At 35.7% G+C, this 24,578-nt stretch overlaps 1 protein-coding gene across 1 annotated transcript in view; it reads left to right on the top strand.

Annotated features, from left to right (window-relative positions):
- Positions 1-24,578, top strand: part of TMEM135 (transmembrane protein 135) — a 347,914-nt gene that overhangs the window by 295,107 nt on the left and 28,229 nt on the right. The window contains exons 7-9 of the mRNA XM_036747191.1: positions 3,508-3,549; positions 16,911-17,057; positions 21,092-21,161. Of these exons, the coding sequence (XP_036603086.1) occupies positions 3,508-3,549; positions 16,911-17,057; positions 21,092-21,161 (259 nt within the window). The remainder of the gene's footprint in view (positions 1-3,507; positions 3,550-16,910; positions 17,058-21,091; positions 21,162-24,578) is intronic.

The following is a 24,578-nucleotide window of genomic DNA, read 5'->3' as shown; positions in this document are numbered from 1 at the left end:
AGGAAAAGTCTACAGAGAAGATTTGTTTTTCTTTTTAACTTGGAATTAGACCTACATATGCTTTCAATAATAGTTTACTGGGGACATCTACTGGGGACTTGTATTTAATGAATTCATGGACATTGAATATAGGAAAAATACTTTTTGTAGTAATATTTCTCTGACTCATTTTATGTCTTTTCCTAAAATATTTGGTTTCTTTTTACTGTTATTTCATCCCAAAGTATTATTTTTGGTTAAATCTAATCTTTCCCTCTAATATTTTAAACAGTTTTTTTTTGCCTGTTTGTATTCATGAACTACCTGCTTGAATTGTGCTTTTAGCTTAAATATATATCTCCCTTCTATTTAGTACTTAAAGCTAACCTCTTTTTCACCATTTCCTATGCTTTTTTTTTTTATTATGCTGTTTGACAGTAAAATAGTTCCATGATATTGGAGACACTGAATAAATATTTTCTGAACAAATGAGGGCAGGAAGGAAGGAAAGCTAGAGACTTTAAATTAATTTATGTCTTACCAGATTCTAACTTTGGTAGATATTTTGTGTTTTTTTTTCCATGTTCATACTTATAAATTGAAATGTAATTTTTAGTGTGATTGAGATTGAGAGTAAGGTGTTTTTTTAAAGAATATTTTAAATCTTGTCTTATATGCAATATATTAGAGTCTTATTATAAAACTGATGTTGGAGAAAGACATTATTATAACCTTTCAAGCTATAGAGCATGGAAAGAGATATGCACTATACAACATTGTACTAATAAGAAACCTGGTTTAAATCAAATATAACCAAATCTATGGCATCGTAAGGCATTACGTAATGGCCTTTTGAAACATAGTAGTAAATCTTACATCTAATATCACATTTAACTTTAGGTTTAAAATTGTGCCACATCACATATGTGATCAGAAGTTACTCCTAAAGGCAGAGCTAGAGCCATATATGATTAAGAAAATTTTTTTGGTAGAAATAATTGCTTTTTTTGTTCTCTTGCACTTAGACATCTGACCCTCAGTTACATTAAGGGACATTATGCACATGAATGGAAAGAAGAATAGCCCCCTTTGAAAGTCCTCAGACATTCCCTATATGAAGCACTTCCCACAGGGTCCTGTAAAAAGAACCAAGCTTCCATTATAATGAAATTGCAAATTCATTTGTAGAAGCCCTTTTTATTTTTGAAAGCTACTTTTTGATGTCTTGAACAGCAATTAAGTTCATTGTTTAGGGTCACAAATCTGGAGATACTAGTCAAAATCCTTTACTCAGGATTCTATCCAGATGAATTGCTATCTTTTAACAGTAACTTACCAAAACATATTTTGTTCCCAGATAATCTTCTAATCACCTTCCTGCTTTCTGTTTTCCTGTCTTTAGGCCTCTGGCTCACTTCTTTATTCTTACTCAGATGTTACCCAATTACAAGTTTTGACTATGATATAGAAATCCTGCCTTATGGGAAAAGTTTAGTTTACTGGGTTTTTTAAAATGCTAATATTTCATCTTTTCAGTAATATATATATATACATATATATATATATATATATATATATATATGTATATATATATATATATTTCCTACCTCTTCTCTTATTTTCTTGCCTCATTGTGTGTAGCCATAGTATATGAAATATATTCTGTGCAGTGTGAGTAAACTAAATTATTTTAAAATAAATTATTGTTTCTTGATAAAACCATAGAAATGCTTAGTATGGTTTCAACTAGATAAGCATTTCTTATGGATTAAGAAAGAATTTATATATTTTCTTAGATAAAATTAATTTCTAAAATGTCTTGCCCTTTTAAAAAATATTTTGTTAGTGGAAATATATTAACTTAGCTTTCCCTTGAAACAATTTCATTGCGTTTTTGGCAATGATCAACATAGAAAAGCGACTAAAAGAATCGATAATTAGATTTCAGATTACTTTTCCCATAATATTAAAGTATAAGAAATAGGAAGAGGGGATGAGAGGTTAGTGATTTTCATTTTGGAACATCCAGTTTCTGGAAAGTAAATCAAAGTGAATATCACTGTAATGCCATTTGCTATGTCTGTATGTAAGGAGTATGGTTTCTAAAGTACTAAACAGCTTTATAACCATCAAGCCTCATTTAATGGCTTTATCTACTGGATCTTCTGGGACTGGCCTGATATCAAGAAAAGAAATGTACTTTTAATGTAACTTTACAAAAGCAGTATCCTTTGTCAGATTCTGTCACCTGACTTTTGGCTGAGGAAATATGTTCACCATAAGACCCCAATCATCATATTATAATGAGGCTCTAGTGTAATAGAATGCTGTTTTATAAAAGAGGTTTCTGACCTTATAAGTAATAATTTGAATCAGCCTTGTGCACTGGATATGTATATTCCTTAGTCATAAGCTAGGAGAAGACCTTTCTTCTCCCTTATTCTTCTTGACTTATTTTATCTGCTTTGCCTGGTCTCTTTTGGAGATGAGAACTATTTTAACCAGAGTCCCATTACGTGTGACTGCCCATTTGGACACTTCTATGTATTCAAGGAATTAAATAAGGAACAGTCAGGTCTCCTGCCCCACCCCCAAGTGCACAGAATCTTGATTACAAAATTTGCAATGAGTGTACAGGGCCTGATTCCTTCCAGCAAATTGTTATCATGCAAATGCTTAAAAGTGAAAATTCTGCCTTCCTACTTTAAGTAATGGAGAGAATTGCCCCAAATGAGTCATTCTTCAGCCTGTAGGTTAGGTTCTAAATTATTTTGGCTTTCTAAGTGGAAATATGTTTACTTTAAGAGAGTTGGACCTGGAGCTAGGAAAGGATAAGGCTCAAATCCTGCCACTCTCCATAGTTAAAAGCCATATTAGCCCGGGCAAGTCTACCAACCATTCTGAATTTTAGGTTCCTTTTCTGTAAAGTAGGGATGATAATACCTTTGGCAATACTTGCTTCTTGGGTTGTGATAATCAAATGAAATTATGCATATCTTTATTTTGCAAATCCTAGGGGGTTCTGTAGATTTCAGCTGTTATTGTTACTATAAGGTATAATTTTGTTTCGTTGCTCATCCTTTACTGTGCCAGTTTGTAAAGAGTTATTCCATACTTCATTAATAGTTCTTTTCTAAAGGAGCAAGTTCACATTTACATTTTAAGAGAGGAAACAGTGGTCAAATTAATAAAATGCCAGACTTACAGCCAAGAAAACCTGGAGAGTTTCAAACATCAAGAAAACATTTGGATACCACCTCAGATACTTATTACCTCTGAGACAGTGGGCAAGTCACTTACCTTCTGTCATTCTCAGTTTCATCCACCTGTAAAGTAGAGGGTCATTATGAGGATCAAATGAAATAATGTATATGACATATAAATGAGAATATACAGATGAAATAGTTTATGTGATATTTAAATAACATGTAAATAATGGATGAGATATATAAATTATCAATAATTGTTTATAATATGATTATTTCCCATAGTATACTCATTTATAATAGTAAATTTTTTATGTTTTAGGTGCAAAGATGGTTTAAAAGGATTCACTTTCTCAGCACTTAGGTAAGTAACATTTTATCTGTCTTTATATTAAAAGATCATTTCAAACTTAACCTCCTTTTTCTTTAAAAGTAATAAAGTCAGTCACTACCAATGATTTTACTTCAAGGATCAATATTTTGAAGATTTGTTATTTCCATGGTATGAAAATAGTACCTACCGGTGTTAGAACACAACCTAGGTAGGTCCTGCGCTGGACCTTGGAGTATTGAACTGAGAGTCAGGAAGGTAGGTCCTTGTACTGGACTTGGAGTCAGGAAGACCTGAGTTGAAATCCTGCCTCAGACCTTTTCTTAGCTACTACCCTCAGTTTCCTCATCCGTCAAATAGGCCCTAATCTCACAGGGTTATTGGGAGGATCAAATATTAACTTATTATTATTAACATAATATGCTTAATAAAAAGCATTTTGCGAACCTTAAGGCACTATATAAATACTAGTTATTATTGTTGTTGTTATAGTAGATTTTTTTCATGAATTGGTATAATAAAAAAATCTACCAGTTGGTGGCCAATTTCTGATTCCATTTCTGTGTTTAGGAATTCTGAAATCCCTTTATCCAACCATCATCTATTGTTCTCTCCAACTTCCCTTACAAAATCCTGCTTGTTGTCTGTACCACGACCTCAAATCTCTTGACCCCTCGTTTCTCTCTCTGGTCACCTCCCCTGTACTAGCCATTCTCCTCTCTTCTCAACCCAACTTGACCTCTTAGTGAACCAATTCAACTCTGTACTGTACTCCTCTCTTGAATCATCCCAGCCCCCTTATCATATCACTTCTACCCAGTCCAGCCTCAGCCTTAGGTCGCTGCCACCATTAATTGCCTTTATTCACACATACGGTGCTGCTGAATGAAGGTGAAGAAAATCACACAATCATTCTGATTGGGTTCACTACAAACTTATGTTAGTTGAATCTCAACTGGGCTCTCATTGCTACTAGACAATCCTACTATACAAACTCTCTTACAAACTCACTATCCCTCTTTCCTTAGGAACTCTTCCATACCTTTTCTTCTGTCCTCAAACTACATGGTTCTCCTTCCCCCCACTCTCTGAGCTGAGAACTTTGCCCCATATTTTACAGAAAACATTGAGGCCATTTGTTATGAACTCCCTTTTCTCCCTTCTTCATCTCATATTATTCAAATGCCTTCTGCCACCATTTCACACAATGGAGTGGCCTTACTCCTTACCAAGGTTAACTCCTCTACTTGTTCGAGTGATCCTATTCCATCCCATCTCCTTCAGTAGATTGCCCCCCATCATCCTCACTCTTTTTGCTGATTTTCAATCTCTCCCTCTCTACTGGCTGATTTCCTACTGTCTATGAAAAAATTCTCACTTGATCCTTCCATGCCTGCTAACTAGTATCTTATATCTCTTCTGCCCTTTATAGTCAAATTCCTCAGAAAGGCTGTCTGCAGTAGCTACCTCCATTTTCTCCCCTCTCACTGTCTTCTCAGCCTCTTACAATATGGTTTCCAGTCTTATTCCATTGAAATTGATTTTTCTAAAGTTACTAATGATCTCTTAGTTGCCAAATCCAATGGCCTTTTCTCAACCCTCATTCTCTTTGACCTCTCTGTGGTCTTTGACACTGTTTATCCTTCTGTCTTCCTTCATACTTTCTTCTCTCTGGGCTTTTGGGACACTATTCTCTCATGGTGGTTCTTCTCCTACCTAGTTGACCACTCCTTTTCTGTCTCCTTTGCTGGATCCTCTTCTAGGTCATGCCCTCTAATTGTAGATGTCTCTCAGGGTTCTGACCTTGAGCCCTCTTTTTTTCCTCCCTCTCTGCTACTTCACTTAGTGATCCCATCAGCTCCCATGGATTTAATTACCATCTCTGTGCTATGATTCTGTAGCCTAGCTATCCTGTTGCAGTCTTTCTGCTGATCTCAGAGCTCACGTCTCCAATTACCTTTCAGACATCTTGAACTGAATGTCTGGTAGACATCTTAAAATTCAATATATCCAAAATGGAATCCATTATCTTTTCCCCTAACTCCCTCTCTTATTTCCCTTCTTACTGGGAATGGGAAAAAAAAAAAAACAACTTCTTAACTAGGATAGCAATAGGGGATTGAAAAGAAATACTCAGATAAGAGGAGACACAACAAAAGAAGAGTCCATAAAATTTGGAAACTGGTTGGATATTAATGGTCACGAAGAATTAAGAGTCAGATAATTCTTAAGTTTTGAGACTGAGTGACTAGCAACATGGTGCTACCATAAAAGTAAGTCTGAACATAGGGGTAGAGGATTTTTTAGGAAATGATTGTAGTACTGTAGCATTTGTCAAAAGCTCCCAAGATTATCCAGAAAATATGTCCTCCCATGAATTATATTTATCAGGGAAGCCTATGTTAAAAGAAAAAAAAAATCATTTTTGAAGTTTAACAAAGACGCTTCTTTTGAGATAATAACCCCCATCTGTCTCTGCAGTATTATGAACATCTCTGCTTCCACAAGTGGAACAAAAACTGTATTCTATATACTGTTCTTCTGAACTAATTCTGTTCTATCTCCTAATCAGAAAGGTTCTGTTGCTTTGGACTTTTCTTCATATATTTCCTTGTAATTCTCCCTGCACAAGAGGAGGTAGAATCTTCTAGACAAATTTCTTTTGTTGTACCAACATTGCTTTTGTGCCCTTAGCATTTCATTAAGTTTATGTCTTCATCTGTGTTTGTATTGTATACTTCTCTCTAGTAAGCAAAAAGCTTAACCAGGTTTTATTTCATTTCATATTTTCCACATTGTAAATGGATTATCTTTATGGTTACGAAGCTTGTGAAATGTTACAGGAATATTACTAAAGCCAAACTTATTTATTATTGTCAAATTTCCTTGCTAAAAGATAATGTGGGTTAATGTAGGTAGGTTTTATAGCTTTCCAAAAACAATCTGAAAAATCTAGTTTCCTTCTTTATGATTGTAGTTTTTATCACAAACACATTATATATATGCATGTGTGCGTGCGTATATATGTATAAATATGTGTGTATGTATATATAAGGAATGTGACACATAAGCATTATTAATAACAGCATTCTCTCATGGTTAGGGTTAAAATATTATTTATTATAACCCAATATTATATGGCTTAGAGTACTAATAATAAACTTTAGAAATGTAAAAATCCATATTGAGGTAGTAGAGTAATATTAAAGGATCTCAGCAGAAATAACTCAAGGTCCCTTTACTAATTAGCAGATTGTGCTGTTCTTATTAAGTGATCAGTAAAAATTGTTGATTGAAACTTTAGAGACTGGCTTCTTTTTTGTCTAAAAGCAATTTTTTTGAAAATGAAAAATGCCTTAATATACATATGTACATGTGCTTACAAAGGTGTGTGTGCGTGCGCGCGCGCACACACACACACAGTTTTAGATTTTGGGAAAAGTTGCCTTTATTTACCAAATTACTTAAGTTTAATGCTATCAAAGTAAATAAACATAAAGTAAAAAAAAAACAAAATAGATAAAATAAAATGTTATACCATTAGACATTTAACTCAACCCAGATCTATAGGCCTAATACTGATGAACCTATATTTGACAAGATGTTAAGGCTGTAGGAAAGTGAGAATTTTTATTTCAAATAAAATATATCTATACTATTATTACATTTCTTATAATTGATGTTACAAAATTATTATGTGCTTATAATGCATCAAATTTATTTGTAAAATAAATATATTATTTAAATGGTACCTTGTTGACTCTCATTGAATAATGAAAATTATCATATTCTTTATTAACTAGTTTTGAGATATCTTTAATTTCAGTTCAATAAACATTTATTAAACTACTATGTATAAGGCACTGTGCTAGGCATTGAAGATAAAAAGGAAAAAAAAGAAAAAAAATTACTGCCCTCAGGAAGCTTATATTCTGCAGTGGGATAGGATATGAATACAAATATGTAAATACAGGCTAATTTGAGGAAGCAGACTAACACCTGGGGAAACCTAAAAGGCTCTGTGTACGCAGTGGCAGCTAAACTAATCCTTAAAGTAGGACAAGGACTATGAAAGATGGAAATGAAGATAGTTCATTCCAGAGATAAGGGACAATATATGTGAATGCACAAAGATGGATGATGGGATGTTGAGTTGGGATAGTTATTAATCCATACTGGCTAAAATGTTGAATATGTGAAGGGGAGAAAATATGACAAAAGGCTGAAAAGGTAGATGGGAGCTAGATTGTGGGATTTGAATTTTATTCTATAAGCAATAGGGAATAACTAAAGATTTTTGAGCAAAGGTGTGAAATGGTCCTGTGCTTTAGAAATGTTCATTTGTCTGCTGTGTGGAGGATGGATGAAGAAAGTAAAGCCTGAAAACAAGGAGATAATTAGGAGGCTTTTGCCCAATGAGAGAAGGGAAAGGTAATGATTTTCATTTTAGACATGCCAAGTTTGAGATTCCAATAGGATCTGGGAGGAGATATTTAGTAGTTACTTGTCTATCCTGAGCTACAGTTTAGGAAAGAGAATAGCACCAAAGATGTTAACTTAGGATTCATTGCTTAAGATGAGAATTGAATCCATAGGAGCCAGTGAGATCACTGAGTGAAAGTATAGAGAAAAAAGAGAAGAGGGCACCTGCATAGTAGGCAGGAAATGATTGTTGTTTTAGCAGAGAGTCTAGAAAGGACAGGGAGGAAGAAAATGAGGAGAGAAGAATGATGTGGAAGCCAAAGAAGGATCAAGAAGGAAGGTGTGGAGAAAAGTGTCAAAAACCACAGAGAGATAAAGTAGACCAAATATTGAGAAAAGGCCATCAGATTTAACAATTAAGCAATAATTATAATTGTTCAGTCATTTTCAGTCATGTCAGACTCTTTGTGACCCCATTTGGGGTTTTTCTTGGCAAAGATACGACATTGGTTTGCCATTTCCTTCTCTAGCTCATTTTATGAATGAGAAAGTAGTGTCAGTAGAATGTGGGATTGGAAGATATGTTATATCTGGAAAAAAAGATGAGGAAATGTATTTAACAATTAGATACCTTTTTGCAGGAGTTTATCTTATAAGAGAATCGTAGAATAATAATAGCTTTAGGAGATTGCAGGATGAAATGAACTTTTTTAAGGACATAGGCTTGGGTTGATTTTTAAATAGTATGAAAGGATTCAGTGAATAAGGAAAAATTGAAGATGATTAAGTAAGGGGATATGATTGAGAAGACATTCCTAGGTAAGATGAGGCCAAGGGCACACATAGGTTGCCTTGGAATAAGAAGAGATACCTTAGTAAAGAAAAGAACTGAAGATAATATAGAAATGTTTTGAGGTGTGGAATGGGAGAGGAGTTAGTTCATGGTGGGTGACCTCGATTTTCTCAGTAAAGGAGGAGAAAAAGTCATCTCCTAAGCAGGATAGAAGAGGTGGTAAAGGAAATTTGAAAAGTTTATAGCCACTGTGTGGAGTGTGTTAAAGGGTCAGTCAAAGAACAATGAAAGTCTTACATGTAGCAGAATGATTCAATTGAGTTTAGATAGCAAAACTTTCAGAGGACCTAGCCAGCATGGTTGTGTGACTGTCATTTGACAGGTTGTGAAATATATTGGGGGAGGTAGATGGTGGTTGGGGTTGGCAAGGCATGAACTGCAGTAGGACATGGTGGCAAGGGATTTGAAAATTTTAGAGTTGCTAATGATGGAATTAGTATAAGTATGGGTCCCTAGAAGCAGCTGAGGTTATATGAGTTAAGAGTGATGAATTAATCAGACTAATGAACAGATATTTATTAAGTGTCTGCTCAGTGCCAGGGACTGTGAAACATTGAGGATACAAAGACAACATAAAATTCTGCCTAAGGTTGTACATGTACAGGTAGAAGTATACACAAAACACATACAAAGCAGATGCCCTTGAAGAGGAAGACATTAACAACTAGGGGAGGGAGGAGAAGAAGAGGAAAGGCCGCATGCATAAGGTGGCCCTTGAGCTGAGTCTTAAAGGAGACCTGGGATTACAAGAGTTGGAAGTGAGGAGGGAGAACATTCTAGGCATAGGAGACAGGCAGTGCATTGACATAAGATAGGAGATGGAAAATTATGTGTGAGAAATGCTGAGAAGATGGTAACTATAGAATGTTGTGTGTGAGAAACACTAAGATGGTATGGCTGAGCTACAGAATGTATAGAGAGGAGTAATATATAAGAAGATTAGCAAGGTATGAAAAGACCAGGTTTTGATGTTTTAAATGCTATGCAAACAGTTTGTATTTGATCCAAGAAGTAATAGGAAGCCACTGGAGTTTATGTAGTAGAGAGGTGACATGATCAGACCTTCACTTCAGGAAAATGACTTTGACACCCATATGGAGGATATATTAGAGTGGTGAGGGACTAGTAAGCAGAGAGGACAAGTAGGAGGGTACTGCTCTAGGCCAGAGATGATGTGCACCTGAATGAGGGTTGTGGCTGTGTGAATGTGGAAAAGGGAGCATGTGTGTTAGACAATTGTGGAAATAGATATGGCAATAGATATAAGAAATGGGGAAATAAATCTATCAACTCACATGATTATGGTTTTAGGAGTTGAAGATGACATCAAGATTGTAAATTTGGGCAACTAGGAGGATCATGATACCCTTGACAGTAATAGAGACTTTTAGAAAAGGATAAATTTGGGAGGGGAATGAGTTCTTTTGTCTACATGTTGAGTTTGAGATACCTTATGGGACATCCAGGTTGAAATATCCTTTCAGCAGTTGGTGATATGGGACTGGAGCTCAGGAGATTCAGGCTCTCTCTCTCTCTCTGTCTTTCTCTCTCTCTGTTTCTCTCCCACTCTTACTGCATATTTATACACATACACATGCGTGCGCACACGCGCGCGCGCACACACACACTCACATGCCTCTAAGAATTATCTGCAAAAAGATGAAAATTAATCCATGGAAGCTAGTCAGGTGAGCAACAGAGAGAGTGTAGAGAAAAAAGAAAGGAGGATCTAAGTCAGATTCACCAGTGGGTATGACTTGGGTGATAATCCAGCAAAGGAGATGGAGAAGAGGTGATCAGTAGGGGGAAAACCAAGAAAGAACAGTTTCGTGAAAGCCCATAAGAGTCTAGGAAGAAAGGGGAGTCAATAGTGCCAAAGGCTGATAGACAAAGAGATTGAGGAAGATGTGGATTAAGGAAAGGCCATTAAATTTGGCAATTTCTAAATCATTAGTTACTTTGGTGAGAGCAGTTTCAACTGAATGATGAGGTAAAAGTATTTAGGAGAAAGTAAGAGTAGAGGAAGTAGAGGCAGTTAATATAGATAACTTTTCAAATCGTTTAAGAAAGAAAGGACAGATAAAAGATGATAGCCAACAAAGATTGTGGGATCTAGTGAGGGTTTTTTTTTTTAAAGTTTGAGATTTCATCTTGTTTGTAGACATCAGGGAAGGATTGAAGATTAATGAAGTGATAGGCCAGGGTGTTCACAGGAAAAGCAACATGTATATTGAAGTCCCTGCAATTACGACTTCATAGTTTGGGATGAAAAAAAAGTTTGTGAGCCAGGTACTGAATTTCTTATGACAGGAAGAGGTGTGACTTAGTGGCCAGTAAATGACAGAAACAAGAATCTGAACTAATTGAGAATAGACAGATGAAGTGTACCTCAAAGGAGAAGTTATTTAATAATGGTAGTAAAGGGAGGGTCTAGAAGTGTTAGTATGCCTATTCTTCCTAGCCTAGTATGTCAGGAATATAACAGAAGAAATACCCATACCGGATAGGTCACTGGAGATCTAGTATCTTACAGAGGGAGCCAGGTTGCTGGGAGTACCAAAGATGAAAAAGAATATGAAATGAAAGGGATTTAGTTGCCAAAAGAACAAGGATTCCACAAGGTGCAGGGGAGGTGGAGGAGGATGCAGAGTGTAGGCAGTGTGGTATAGTGAAAGGAGCACTGGATTTAGTAGTAGAAGACTTAGGTTCATATTCTGGCTCTGCCACTTACTATGTATGTGAGACTTGGGCAAGTCACTTCACCTGAGCCTGTTTCCTCCAATTGTACAATGAATAGGTTGGACCAGTTGATCTCCAAGGTCTTCCAGATCTAAGTATATGATCCCGTGATTCTGTGATTATAGAAGAATATGGCTAAGATGAATAGTGACCGTCAGCCTCACAGCCTAACAGTTTTCATCTCCTTAGATGGCATTTATGTCCCACAGAGGCAAAGAAGGAGGAGGTGGGAATTGACAGAGAATAAGGGAAGAGCCAATTGATTACATGCCCATCTTCATGGAGTCATTTATTACCACATGATTGTGAAAGAATGGGGCAACAGCTTGTTCCAGATATTGAGGAACTAGGAAATGGAGGCAGGAAATGGAAGGGACAGTTTAGTCTAATGGTTTGGCTTAATAAATGCCTTGATATTTAGGTCCCTAATGCTATACTAAACTCACCCTCATCACTAACCTTATAACCACGACTCTTGGCAGAGGATAGGGTACACCTAGAAAATATGTCTCTATATGTGCAGCAAATACTTGATTCTTGGTATCTGAGTCTATAGACCTTAAATATAGTGGAATGATACTTGGAATTTCTAATGGATCTGCTCCAGATCTCTAAGGGATGTTAGTCCCTTTGGTGTAGAACTTCTACTGTCTCTGGTTCCTTGAGTCTTGAGAGCTCTCATTAAGGTGAGCATAAAAGTAGACAATTTCTTAGGTCACTTTCATCTCTAAAAGTTTTCGATTCTCTTCTGCTAATGACTTCTCCAAGATCAAAAAACTAGTAAGAGGAGCTCTCATTTGGGTTATGTGACTCTGATTCTAGGACTCTGTCTTCTATACCAGTATATATCTGAAAACTGCAAGAGTGGTGTAACTCTAAGAGTCGGGGTGAAGTGCTCATACCCTTTGTGCTCTTAGATCTCTTTACACTTTCTGTAAGTGATAAGTTGATCATCTTCAGTTTATTTTGTATATAGCTTGTTTGTACATAGTTATTTGCATGTTATCTTTCCCATTAGACTTCGAGCTCCTTGAGAGCATTGAGAGGGAGCAGGAATGGGTGGGCGTGGAGTTGAGACTGGAGTAGACAGATTCCATTCTCCAGGGTTGACATCAATGCATCAGTCACAACTTTGTAAGTCTTATTATTGAACCAGTTCTGAATAGACCACATCTCTCTATCTTGTCCATAAGGAAACACAGCTATACAATTAATTCTAATCTAATAGCTGTTAAAATAAGGTAGATGTGCCACCACCTGTTTTGAATGAGTGCATGCTGACTCTTAGTTATCACCATTTTCCTTTTCTAAATGTTCACAAGCCATCTTTTTATTAAAGGTCTTAGTGTTGAATGATTATAACATTTCTTTAACTGTAGGAGTAGTCTGAAGTAGAATGGTACCTCCTCTGAATTGGTTTTTTTTTCCCCAAGAAGCAGTCAGATGAATGGAATTGAAAACAAAAAGGAAATTCATTGAAAATTATATGAGAATTAACTGCAGGCTTTTTGTTCCCTTTTTTCCTGTTGTATGTTAGTTTTTCCTTTCTATATGTGTGTACACATGACCCACTGCTGCAATGCAGCTGCTTTAGAGCCTAAGGGAATGTTATATGGTAACTTAGGGCAGGAAATGGAGAACCTCTCCAAATGTACTAAGCAGGATTCAGGCAAAAGATAATTACTGCAATTGACCAGTAGAACAGAGTTAATACACCTGTTTCTGCTAGGAGTACTTTAAGATATTTAATGACTTTAAATGCTGAATACTTAAATGTAAAGTCATTTCATAGATAATCTTCTTCTCTCCTACCCCATACCTCATGTAATATTTTGTCTTATACTCCTACATATATATATTGTATTGAAAGCTATAATTTTCTGTGTTTCATATATGAATGTGTTTGCGTATTGCCTCTACTAGACTCTAAGCACTATGCTTAACGAGTGTTTGCTGAATTGAATAACAATGGCTGTTTCTGTTAAATTATGATAGATATTTTTGACATTTTCAATAAGAAAATTGAAAGCTAATAACATAGATTTACATTTTCCTTTAAAATTTAAAATTCCGCCAGGCAGAGCCAAGATGGCGGCTGGAAAGCAGGGCCTCACTTAAGCTCTCCCCCAAATCCCTCCAAACACTTGTAAAAAATGGCTCTGAACAGATTCTTAGAGCTGCAGAACCCACATAGCAGAGGGAAGCAGGTCTGCAGCCCAGGACAGCCTGGATGGTGGCTGGCAAGGGTCTGTTGTATCGTGCTGGGAGCAGAGCCCAGCCCAGTGTGGGCCATGCCAGGATGAACCAGACTGGGAGTCAGGCGGAGCAGGCCTGAGGGGACATGAATCATTGAGCTGTGGCAGTTGCCAGACTTGTCAACCCACAAATGCCAAAGACAATAGAGCAGGTTAGTTGCAAAACTGCAGGATCAGGGCAAGAGCAGTCCGGCTCCAGCCCCGGGGCCAGCGCAGGTGGTGCTGCAGCTATGGCAGCAGCAGCAGGAAGTTCCTGCAGCTGCTTCCAGAGCTCCAGGTATGGCAGCTACTTGAGTCCCTGGCTTACACAGTGGGAGGAATCATGTGGCAGATCAGAGCAGGAGTTCAAGGAACGCTTTGCTGGCAGAGAGGCAGGTTTTCTTCCTTTGCCCTGCGTGGATCTAGGTTGTGGTCCTGGTTGGTGGTTCTTGGGGGAGGAGCGCTGCTGTGGCAGAGCTTGTGGTGACAGTGAAGTAGAAGTAGCTCTGAAAACAGCAGCACAGCCCCTCAAGCTTGAGACAAAGTACTCTCTACTCTACAAGCAGTCATACCCTGACAAAAAGCTCAAGGGTCAAGCAGTTGGCTGGGAATATGAACAGGCAGCGAAAAAGGATGCAGATTATTGAATCTTTTTTTTGGTGACAAAGAAGATCAACACGTACAGCCAGAAGAAGTCAACAAAGTTAAGGAGCCTATATCAGAAGTCTCCAAGAAAAACATGAACTGGCCTCAGGCCATGGAAGAGCTCAGAAAGGATTTGGAAAAGCAAGTAAGAGAAGTAGAGGAAAAATTGGGAAGAGAAATGAGAGTGATGCAACCATGAAAAATAAGTCAACGACTTGCTAAAGGAGACCCGAAAAAATGCTGAAGAAAATAACACCTTAAAAAATAGACTAACCCAAATGGCAAAAGAGCTCCAAAAAGCCAATGAGGAGAAGAATGCCTTGAAAAGCGGAATTAGCCAAATGGAAAAGGAGGTCCAAAAGACCACTGAAGAAAATACCACCTTAAAAATTAGAATGAAGCAAGTGGAAGCTAGTGACTTTGTGAGAAATCAAGAAATTATGAAACAGAACCAAAAGAATGAAAAAATGGAAGACAATATGAAATATCTCATTGGAAAACCCACTGATCTGGAGAATAGATCCAGGAGAGATAATTTAAAAATTATTAGACTACCTGAAAGCCATGATCAAAAAAAGAGCCTAGATATCATCTTTCAAAAAATTATTAAGGAAAACTGCCCTGATATTCTAGAACCACAGGGTAAAATGGAAATTGAAAGAATCCACCAGTTGCCTCTTGAAAAAGATCCCCAAAAGAAAACTCCTAGGAATATTTTAGCCAAATTTCAGACTTTCCAGGTCAAGGAGAAGATATTGCAAGCAACCAGAAAGAAACAATTTGAGTATTGAGGAAACACAATCAGGATAATACAAGATCTAGCAGCTTTTACATTAAGGGATCAAAGGGCTTGGAATGATATTCTGGAGGTCAAAGGAGCTAGGATTGAAACCAAGAATCACCTACCCAGCAAAACTGAGTATCATGCTCCAAGGCAAAATATGGATTTTCAATAAAATAGAGGACTTTCAAGCTTTCTCAATGAAAAGACCAGAGCTGAATAGAAAATTTGACTTTCAAATACAAGAATTAAGAGAAGCATGAAAAGGTAAACAAGAAAGAGAAATCATAAGGGACTTACTAAAGTTGAACTGTTTCTTTCCTACATGGAAAGATGATGTGTGTAATTCATGAGACTTTTCTCAGTATTAGGGTAGTTGAAAGGAATAGATAGATAGATAGATAGATAGATAGATAGATAGATAGGGTAGTTGAAAAGAATAGACAGACAGACAGACAGAGGGCGCAGGATGAGTTGAATATGAAGGGACGATATCTGGAAAAATAGAATAAAATTAAGGGGTGAGAGAAGAATATACTGAGAGAGGGAGAAAGATAGAGATAGAATGGGGTAAATTATCTCACATAAAAGTGGCAAGAAAAAGAAATTCTGTTGGAAGGGAAGAGGGGACAGGTGAAAGGGAATGAGTGAATCTTGCTCTCAGATTTGACTTGAGGGAATAACATACACACTCAATTGAGTATTTTACACAGGAAAGTAGGGGGAAGGGGATAAAAAAGGGAGAATGACAGAAGGAAGGGAAGATAGGGGGAGGAGGTAATCAAAAGCAAATGCCTGAAAAGGGACAGTGTCAAGGGAGAAAATTGAATAAAGGGGGAAAGGATAGGATGGAGGGAAATATAGTTAGTCTTTTACAACATGATTATTGTGGAAGTGTTTTGCATAATGATACATGTGTGGCCTATGTTGAATTGCTTGCCTTCTTAGGGAGAGTGGGTGGGAAGGGAAGAGGGAAGAGAATTTGGAACTCAAAGTTTTAAAAGCATTTGCTCAAAAAAAAGTTGTTTTTGCATGCAACTGGGTAATATGATACATAGGGAATGGGGCATAGAAATCTATCTTGCCCTACACGAAAGTGAGGGGAAAGGGGATGGCGCGGAGTGGGATGACAGAAGGGAGGGCTAACTGGGGAACAGGGTAATCAGAACATATGCCATCTTGCAGTGGCGGGGAGGGTAGAAATGGGGAGAAATTTTGTAACTCAAAATCTTTGGAAATCAATGTTGAAAACTAAAACATTAAATAATAAAATATGAAAAATAAATTTAAAATTCCCTCTAAAATATTCACTTACAAAATTCTTTCATGTACACTATTCATTTGATTTTTTTCGAAGAGCCTTGTAAGAGAGACTAGGGAACATTTGAATGGACCCTCATTTAACAGATGAGGAAGTTGAGTACAGGAGAGCTTCAATGATTTACCCAGGGTCAGATAGCTGTTTTGTGGGATTCTAGCCCAGGTTTTCTGCCTCTAAATCCAGTGCCCTTTGTATTATACTTTGTCTGTGTCTTTTTTCTCAAATAATGAATTTGTTCAGTATTTCTATAGAAAATTTGTATAGAAAATCAAATGTGTAAATCATGAAAATGCTATTTTAAATGGCAGGAGTTGTGTCTGAAATTTATTTGCATCTAAGTAAAATTCCCATATCTTTTTGAAAAGTGAGAAATGCCACATGTTGTGTCTTTTTCTTTAGATTCATTGTGGGGAAGGAAGAAATTCCCACACATTCATATTCACCAGAGGCAGCATATGCAAAAGTCGAACAAAAGAGAGAGAAGCATGAGGAGAAATCAAGAAGAATGAACATAATTACTCTAGCCAGGAAACTTGTGGATTCAGTGTGAGTTCTTTTAAAAATATTTTAACTCTTTATCCTAACAACCTAGCATATCTGTCACTTTTTTATATATAAGACCAGTGTTGGATTATTTTTGTTTTCCATTGAAATAATAAGAATTATGTATGTATCATTCAAAATGCATAGAAACTTATAAGAGGAAAATTTTTGTAATGGTATGCAAAAAGATTTATAATCTCTGGCATAAATGAAAACTTTTATGGAATAATACACAAATTCAGAACATATTAGCTTGAAAACTGAAATATTTTGCCATTTAAAAACTAGGTGAGTTTACTAGAATCTGGGATAGTATATTGCAAGAAAAAGATGGATGTACTTTAATTGAATATTCCAGCATAGGAGGGAACAAAACAATCAGAACTTTTTAGTGACTGAAGAAGACAAAGAACAGCTAGAAGTCAGTCTTAATTAATGAAGATTACTCTGTAAGGAAGACAATGTTCAGGTCTTTGGAAGTGAAACAAGAAATCTTGATTTTTAGTGAAAGAAGAAAAAACCAATGTTGCTCTTTAGGAATATGGATGACAAAGATAAACTTTAGGATATCTGCAAATAAAAAGAGTATTAGCAGTAGTCATTTGAGTTGAATGGAATAGATGTACGTGGGAAATGAGGGAGGCCCATGCAGAGGAGACCTTGAACATCCAACAAGAAAAAATACCTCATCTTAGCATAGTAATCTGTGGTAAGAGGGTGAGAGCAGGTGACAGAGAAAACACAAAGCTACAAAGATAAGGACAGAAATATTATGGCTTGTCTAACTGACCAGTCAAATGAAAGATCTGAAGAGGTATTCACTTGTGTTAAAAAAAAAAAAAAAAAAAAAAAAAAAAAAAAAAAAAAAGGCAGGTGGAAGCAGTGGAAACACTCAAATTTTAAAGTAGTATCATACACCATCAGAGAGTGGGAAAATTGTTCTAAAACAAAAAAAAAGGACCCAAAAAAAGTCAACGAGGGATGACAATGTAAGAACAATAACAGAATAAGAGAATGGCAGGAAAAAATGAGAAAATGAGACTGTCCAAGTCACGGCGAGCAGTTTTAGTATGAGGATAAGGAATGGTTAAATGACCAATTGGTCTGGTCAGTATCAAGTATCAAGTTAACAGCAGACTCAAAGTATCACCGGCCAGTAGAGTCCAAGAGCTCTAAGGAAATTGTGAGGAGAAGTCTTTGCAAATGATACCTTGTGGCTGTGGGAGGTCTCTTTCTTTGATTTTGTCCTTCTCTTGGCCTCTACCCTAATCTCTCCACAACTCCATATTACCCAATCTTTCATATCATGCTGATGACGTAAATGTTATGGTGAATGTGAACCATTGCCTTCATTGCTCTCCCCTTTCTAATGAAAAGTGGTGTGTAAGCTTCAATATACTTGTTGGGCTAAATTGAGAAAAGGACTTTCCATATCATTTTGTGAATAAGATGAGAGAAATCCAGGACCAGAAAGTTTTCCCAGAAAATTATTTTCACAAACAGGAAGAGGTTTATGTGCATCAATACTGCCAACTTACTAGTCTAAAAGAGGTTATAAAGGTCAGTTATTTGGGAATGTAAACTATCTCCCTACCCAGCTCACCCCCCACCCAAAAAAAAGCCAATAAGATGAAAACTTAACTAATTGATGCGTGGAACTTATATTCAAAATAGACATTCTTATGTAAGTTCTTTGAGTCTACTGTGATTAAGTACCCCTGCAACTAACATACTGCGTAATTAAAATGAGACTTGAATAGTAGGTCCTCTAGCATAATTCTGCTAAACACTTGAAAGTGAAATGACTTGAAAATCAGCCACAGATAACCACCCTCCTTTAGAATTCCCAAATGATCTATTCCTGCATTTACGAAAATATTGAATGTTTAATGCTAATACTATATCAAGTTTCTCTTCCATATGTTTCCTTTCAAATGTAATTAAATATAAATGCCTGTAACATGAGCATATTTTCATTATGATTTTTGCTACATGAACTGACCTCATAGATGATTTATGCCCAGTACACTTTACAATACATAATTCAAAACTCCCAAAATATTTTACTGGGTATGTAAATTATATAATTTACTTCATATAAACCACAAATACTTGGCAACATTGTTTGTAGAACCTGTATGAAATTACCTTACAGTGATTCTGGCACATACGGTGTTTTATGGTTAAAAAGAAAAACCCACAGTCATTTCTCCTTCTGTATGCTTCAAATAATAAAAACATCGAAATACTCCAAAAAGGATAAACAATATTTTCTACTTTTTCACACAAAGATATGCAGACTTGTTTAATTTAAAGCATTAAAAAATTAGAATCTTTTTTGTCCTCAAGCAGTTACCTTCTTTCTTTCTATGTGAAAGAAAGACTATTAGATAGTCAAAACCAGCACATTTCAGGTGCTGCCATTCTGAAGCTATCCATCTCTGTGTTTTCATGATTTTATTTATGTAGGTACTCTCTCCATTGTTTCAGGTGATAATCTATCCATGCCATATTCTTTGCAGCTTTTGTCCATATTTTCCTATTGATCCTCCCACAGAGGAGCTAACCAAGTTCTAGGCCCTTCTTCAGCTTTGGACATTTTGTGGTTACCAGTGGAGCACTTTTATTTTGTGTCTCTTTTCCCTTGTTATGGTTAGACCACCTACTTTTTCAATACTATGGGGCGGGGGTGAGGAGGGGGGCAGAGAGAGAGAGAGAGAGAGGTGTCTTTATTTCTAGATATAAATATATGTTCTTTTATGAATTCTTTCACATTTATTAGTGTTTTTATACTGCAGCCTGCTTGTCTCCCTAACCCCACCCCCATGCATTTCTCTGTTGCTGAGTCATCCATAATTTTGATTCTTTGGAGATTGTGTTATCTTACTCCTAAAAAAGCTCATTTCTATCCATAGTTAAGCTTTAGACATAACACACATGTAGAAAAGTGAGATATGACCCATTTAGAAAAACAATACCTTACATCAGTGGTGTCAGACTCAAATAGTAAAGGATCCCAGAGGCATATTGACTTAGAAGACCGAATTATCCATGTTGTGTTGTATTTTTATTTATTTTAACATTTCCCAATTATATTTTAATCTGGTTTTGCCCTTGTGCTCTGGAGACATTACATACATATTACATACATACATACATACACACATACACATACACACATACATATAAATACATATGTGTGTATGTGTATACACACACACACACACACACAGAGTGCTCAACATAAACCAAACCAAAGTAAATGTATAAATCCTTTTTGAATGTCCTGATTTGTTAGTAGAAATGGATATGTTTTGGTGACACAAATAAAACAATTAGTAATCAATAATTTTAGTAAGATGAAGCAGATGACATGAAACAGATAAACACTGAAATACTGTTTTGCCATTATAATTTATTGCTGCCAGGATGATGAAACAAACTTAGAGCCTGGTGTGGTTTGAATTCAGTAAATATTCTGAAGGCCCAAGTGCTGGAGGTACAACCATGAAAGATAAATTTTTGCTCTTGAGGAACTTGTAAAATTTAATTCGAATAAAAGTTTATTTAAGCTAATTTTGCGAAAATGAAATCAGGTTGTTATTTTATATATTGTAGAACAAATACAAAGGGGCCTTAGCTTTTGCAGTCAAGTGTCTTCCTTTTATGCTGCACTAAACTGATTTTAAAAAATTAATTTTAATTAACTCATCTTTTTATATGTACATCTTATAAATGGCCTAGTAGACGGTTTTTACTTCTTTTCTTTAATAGATTTGGATACTGGCATTAGAAATCAGTGTAGCATAGTGGAAATAGCACTGAATTTAGAATCACATGAACTGGGTTCAAATCCTGACTGTTATTTATTGCCTTTATGACTTTGGGCAAGTTACTCAGTCTTTATGAGTCTCCAAGTTACTCATTTGTCAAATAAGGGGATTAGGTGTCAGGGGTCCATTCTAGCTCTAAATTGATGGTGTTGTGGTCTTGGGACCTTTATCTAATCAGTTTGTATTTTTTGGATTCAATTTTAGATGCAAGCATGGACCAAGGCATAGATGTTGCAAGCACTATGAAGATAACTGCATATCTTACTGCTTAAAAGTAAGTCTATAAAAAATGACCAGTGGTAATTGTGAATGGAGATCACATAACACAATATTAGATTAGAGAAAAATGAAAAATACAATTCTCACATGTTAAGGATTATCATTTCTTTACATGTGATTTGCAAAGCTAGACACTAATGGACAACAACAAGCACGTTAGTCTTTTTGAATGTACTTTTAGAAGATCTTTAATTCATGGTGTTCGTGTTAGCTTATTTAAAATCAGTGGAAGACATGAGAGAGAAAAAAGAGAAGTCAGCAAGAGAGAGAAAAATATGTAATTCATTTAGTCCCATTACAACCCCACCCTAAATAGAGTACCTGGAATGTGACTTTGGATAAGTAGTTATATACATACAGCTGTGCATATCTGGTATCCTGGAATGTGACTTTGGAGTTGCAAAGTTGTTAAATTTTTTTAAGGGGATGGGATAATGGAAGATTGCCCACAGTTGCTACATACTGAGAGAGCTGTCTGCGTCCCCTGGCACACATTACCCTTTTCCCTTATATGCTTAGTACACTTCCCGCCCTTCCTCTCAAGCACAGTCCTCTGTGAAGGAGATTGTTTTGGCTGGAATTAGTCTGGCACAGGTGGTACCACCTGCTAAAATTTTTAAATTTTTAGGTGGTTTTCTTAACAGATCTGACTCTCTTTTTTAAGTTTACATTTTTAAAGAAATCACCAAAATGTTGTTGCTGGTTTTTTTATATGTCTTGCTTCTCAGTCTGGAGTATGAATAGATTTGTAAATTTTTGAATGGAAAGCCCCCATGGTTTTCTATAAGAGAAGAGAAGATCTCTTTATGTATTTCAAATTGTAGGCCTCTGTGAGTAGGCATTTGGTTTTCTATGCAGTGCTCTGCATATGAGCCCAGATCAACTTATATATATATATATATTCTCCAAAGATAGGGAAAGGGCAAGGTAATGAATTATATAATTAATATAGTAACTGAGTATTTTTCTAGTTCTATAGTATGGTAGAGCTACCCTTCAGCAACAGATTTCATGTACCATTTTAAAGTGATGAAAGTTCCATCCTGGCAGCCATGTAGGATGCTAGCTCCTGGAGAATGGTTATCCCCTTGAAGTCCAGCATGATTATAGTTCAGGAGGATCAAAAAAAGGAATATGATTTATTAAGTTTTTTTAAAGGAGACAATTGGAATGTTAATCCGCATATACTGTGGCTGAGAAAATGATGTTATAAGCAGCAAATCCGTCGGTGGCTAGTATTGAACTTAAAATGTGGCATATTAACCCTTGGAATAATTTACATGTGAACTTAAAACCGTTTGGAGAACAATAGTTGGAAAAATTGGCAACATAAATGTGCTCCTTGCTGTTCTATGGGCTCAAATTCACTACATATTAGTTCATGTCCTCCCTGCTAACATTGTAAGCAGATCTTTCTCATAATATGAAATATTGATAATATAGATGGTTTTCTCTTCTTTTTGACCCAGTAGGGTTCTGTATACTTGGAGTTTATCGATGGTAGGGTATATATGCCTCCATCAATTTTAAGTTTCCCAAGCATTTTAACTAGATGATGAACTGTTTTGACTTCTGTAATAATAACAGTAAAGGGAAGCTCGGTGGCTCAGCATATAGAATGCCAGGCCAGGAATCAAAAAGACTCATCTTCATGACTTCAAATCTAGCCTCATAAACTAGCTATGTGACCTTGGGCAAGTCACTTAATCCTGTTTGCCTCAGTTTCGTCATCTGTAAAATAAGCTGGAGAATGAAATGGCAAACCACTTCTAGTGTTTTTGCCAAGAAAACCACAAATGGTGTCATGGAGAGTCAGACACAACTGAAACAGTTAAATAACCACGAAATTAATAATAGCTGCCATTTATGTAGTCTTTTATGGTTTCCAAGAAACTTTACATATATTATTTCATTTGATAATGACGAGCTGCCCATCATTCTTTAACCAGGAAAGATTTTATTGTTGTTGTTATTAAAGTTTGAAATATATCATAGGTGAATTCACAAGAATGGTATCTAAGGAAACTTTATGGTATTCCAAACAAACCATAATTGGTACATATGTGGGCCTAATAAAAGTAGGGAATCTTAAATTGATCATAGAAACCCTAAGAATTTGGGTCAACCTATAACAGATACTGATGGTGTAATTTAATCTTTTTCTTCAAAAAAGAAAGTAAGCTTGTACATTTTGCAAAAATATTTTTAAGTACTAATACAAATCTGGATTTTCATAGTAATAGTTCACAATATCTTATTCTACAGACTACTACTACTCTGGTAACTTATCATGGAATGGAGGTGACATTGGTTCTTTATATATACTAATGGAGAATGAGATAATAAAATTATCTCTTTTTGCAGACAATATGATGATATACTTGGAAAATCCCAAAGACTCAACTAAAAAAGTTAATTGAAACAATAATTTTAGAAAAGTAGCAGGATAGAAAGTAAATCCACATAAATCATCAGTATTCCTATATATCACTTGCAAGAAGAGATAGTAAGAGGTAGCTCATTTGAAATAACTCTATAGACCGTATAAAATACCTGAGAGTACATCTGCCCAAACAAACCCAGAAACTATATAAACAAAATTATAAAAAACTTTTTATGCAAATGAAATCAGATTTAAATAATTGGAGAAATATTAATTTTCATGAGTAGTCAGGGCCAATATAATAAAAATGACAATTTTACATATTCAGTGCAATCCCAATTAAATTACCAAAAAGTTATTTTACTGAATTAGAAAGAATAATAACAGTTCATTTGGAAGAACAAAAAGTCAAGAATGTCAAAAGAAATGATGAAAAAATATGTAAAAGGAGGTTTAGTAGTACTATCTGATACTGGCTAAAAAATAGAAAGGTAGATTAATGGAACAGAGTAGACATATAATACACAGTAGTAAATGATTATAGTAACCCTGTATTTGGCAAACGTAAAGAATTGAGATTCTGGGATACTAATTCATTATTTTGTAAAAATTGTTGGGAAAATTGAAAAGCAGTATGACATAAACTGAGCATAGACCAATAACTTACACAATTTACTAAGATAAGATCAAAATCAATACATGACTTAGGTATAAAGAGAGATATTACAAGAAAATTTGAAGAACATAGAACGTATCATTTGTCAGACTTGTGGATAGGTGAACAACTTCTGAATGAATAAGAGATAGAGATCAATGGGGTAAAACAAAAGTAGCCAAGATCAGAAGGAAAACAGAAAATTGGGGAAAAATTTTATGGACAGTTTCTCAGATAAAGGTCTCATATCTCAAATATATAAAAAACTTTCAAAAATTCATAGTAATATAAATCATTCTCCAGTTGACAAATGGCCAAAGGATGTGAATATGAAGTTTTTAAATGAAGAAATCCAAACAATTTATAGTCATATG

This window comes from Trichosurus vulpecula, chromosome 2 (genome assembly GCF_011100635.1).
Source record: "Trichosurus vulpecula isolate mTriVul1 chromosome 2, mTriVul1.pri, whole genome shotgun sequence".
NCBI classification, from domain to species: Eukaryota; Metazoa; Chordata; class Mammalia; order Diprotodontia; family Phalangeridae; genus Trichosurus; species Trichosurus vulpecula.
This window is presented reverse-complemented; position numbering and strand designations above follow the sequence as displayed.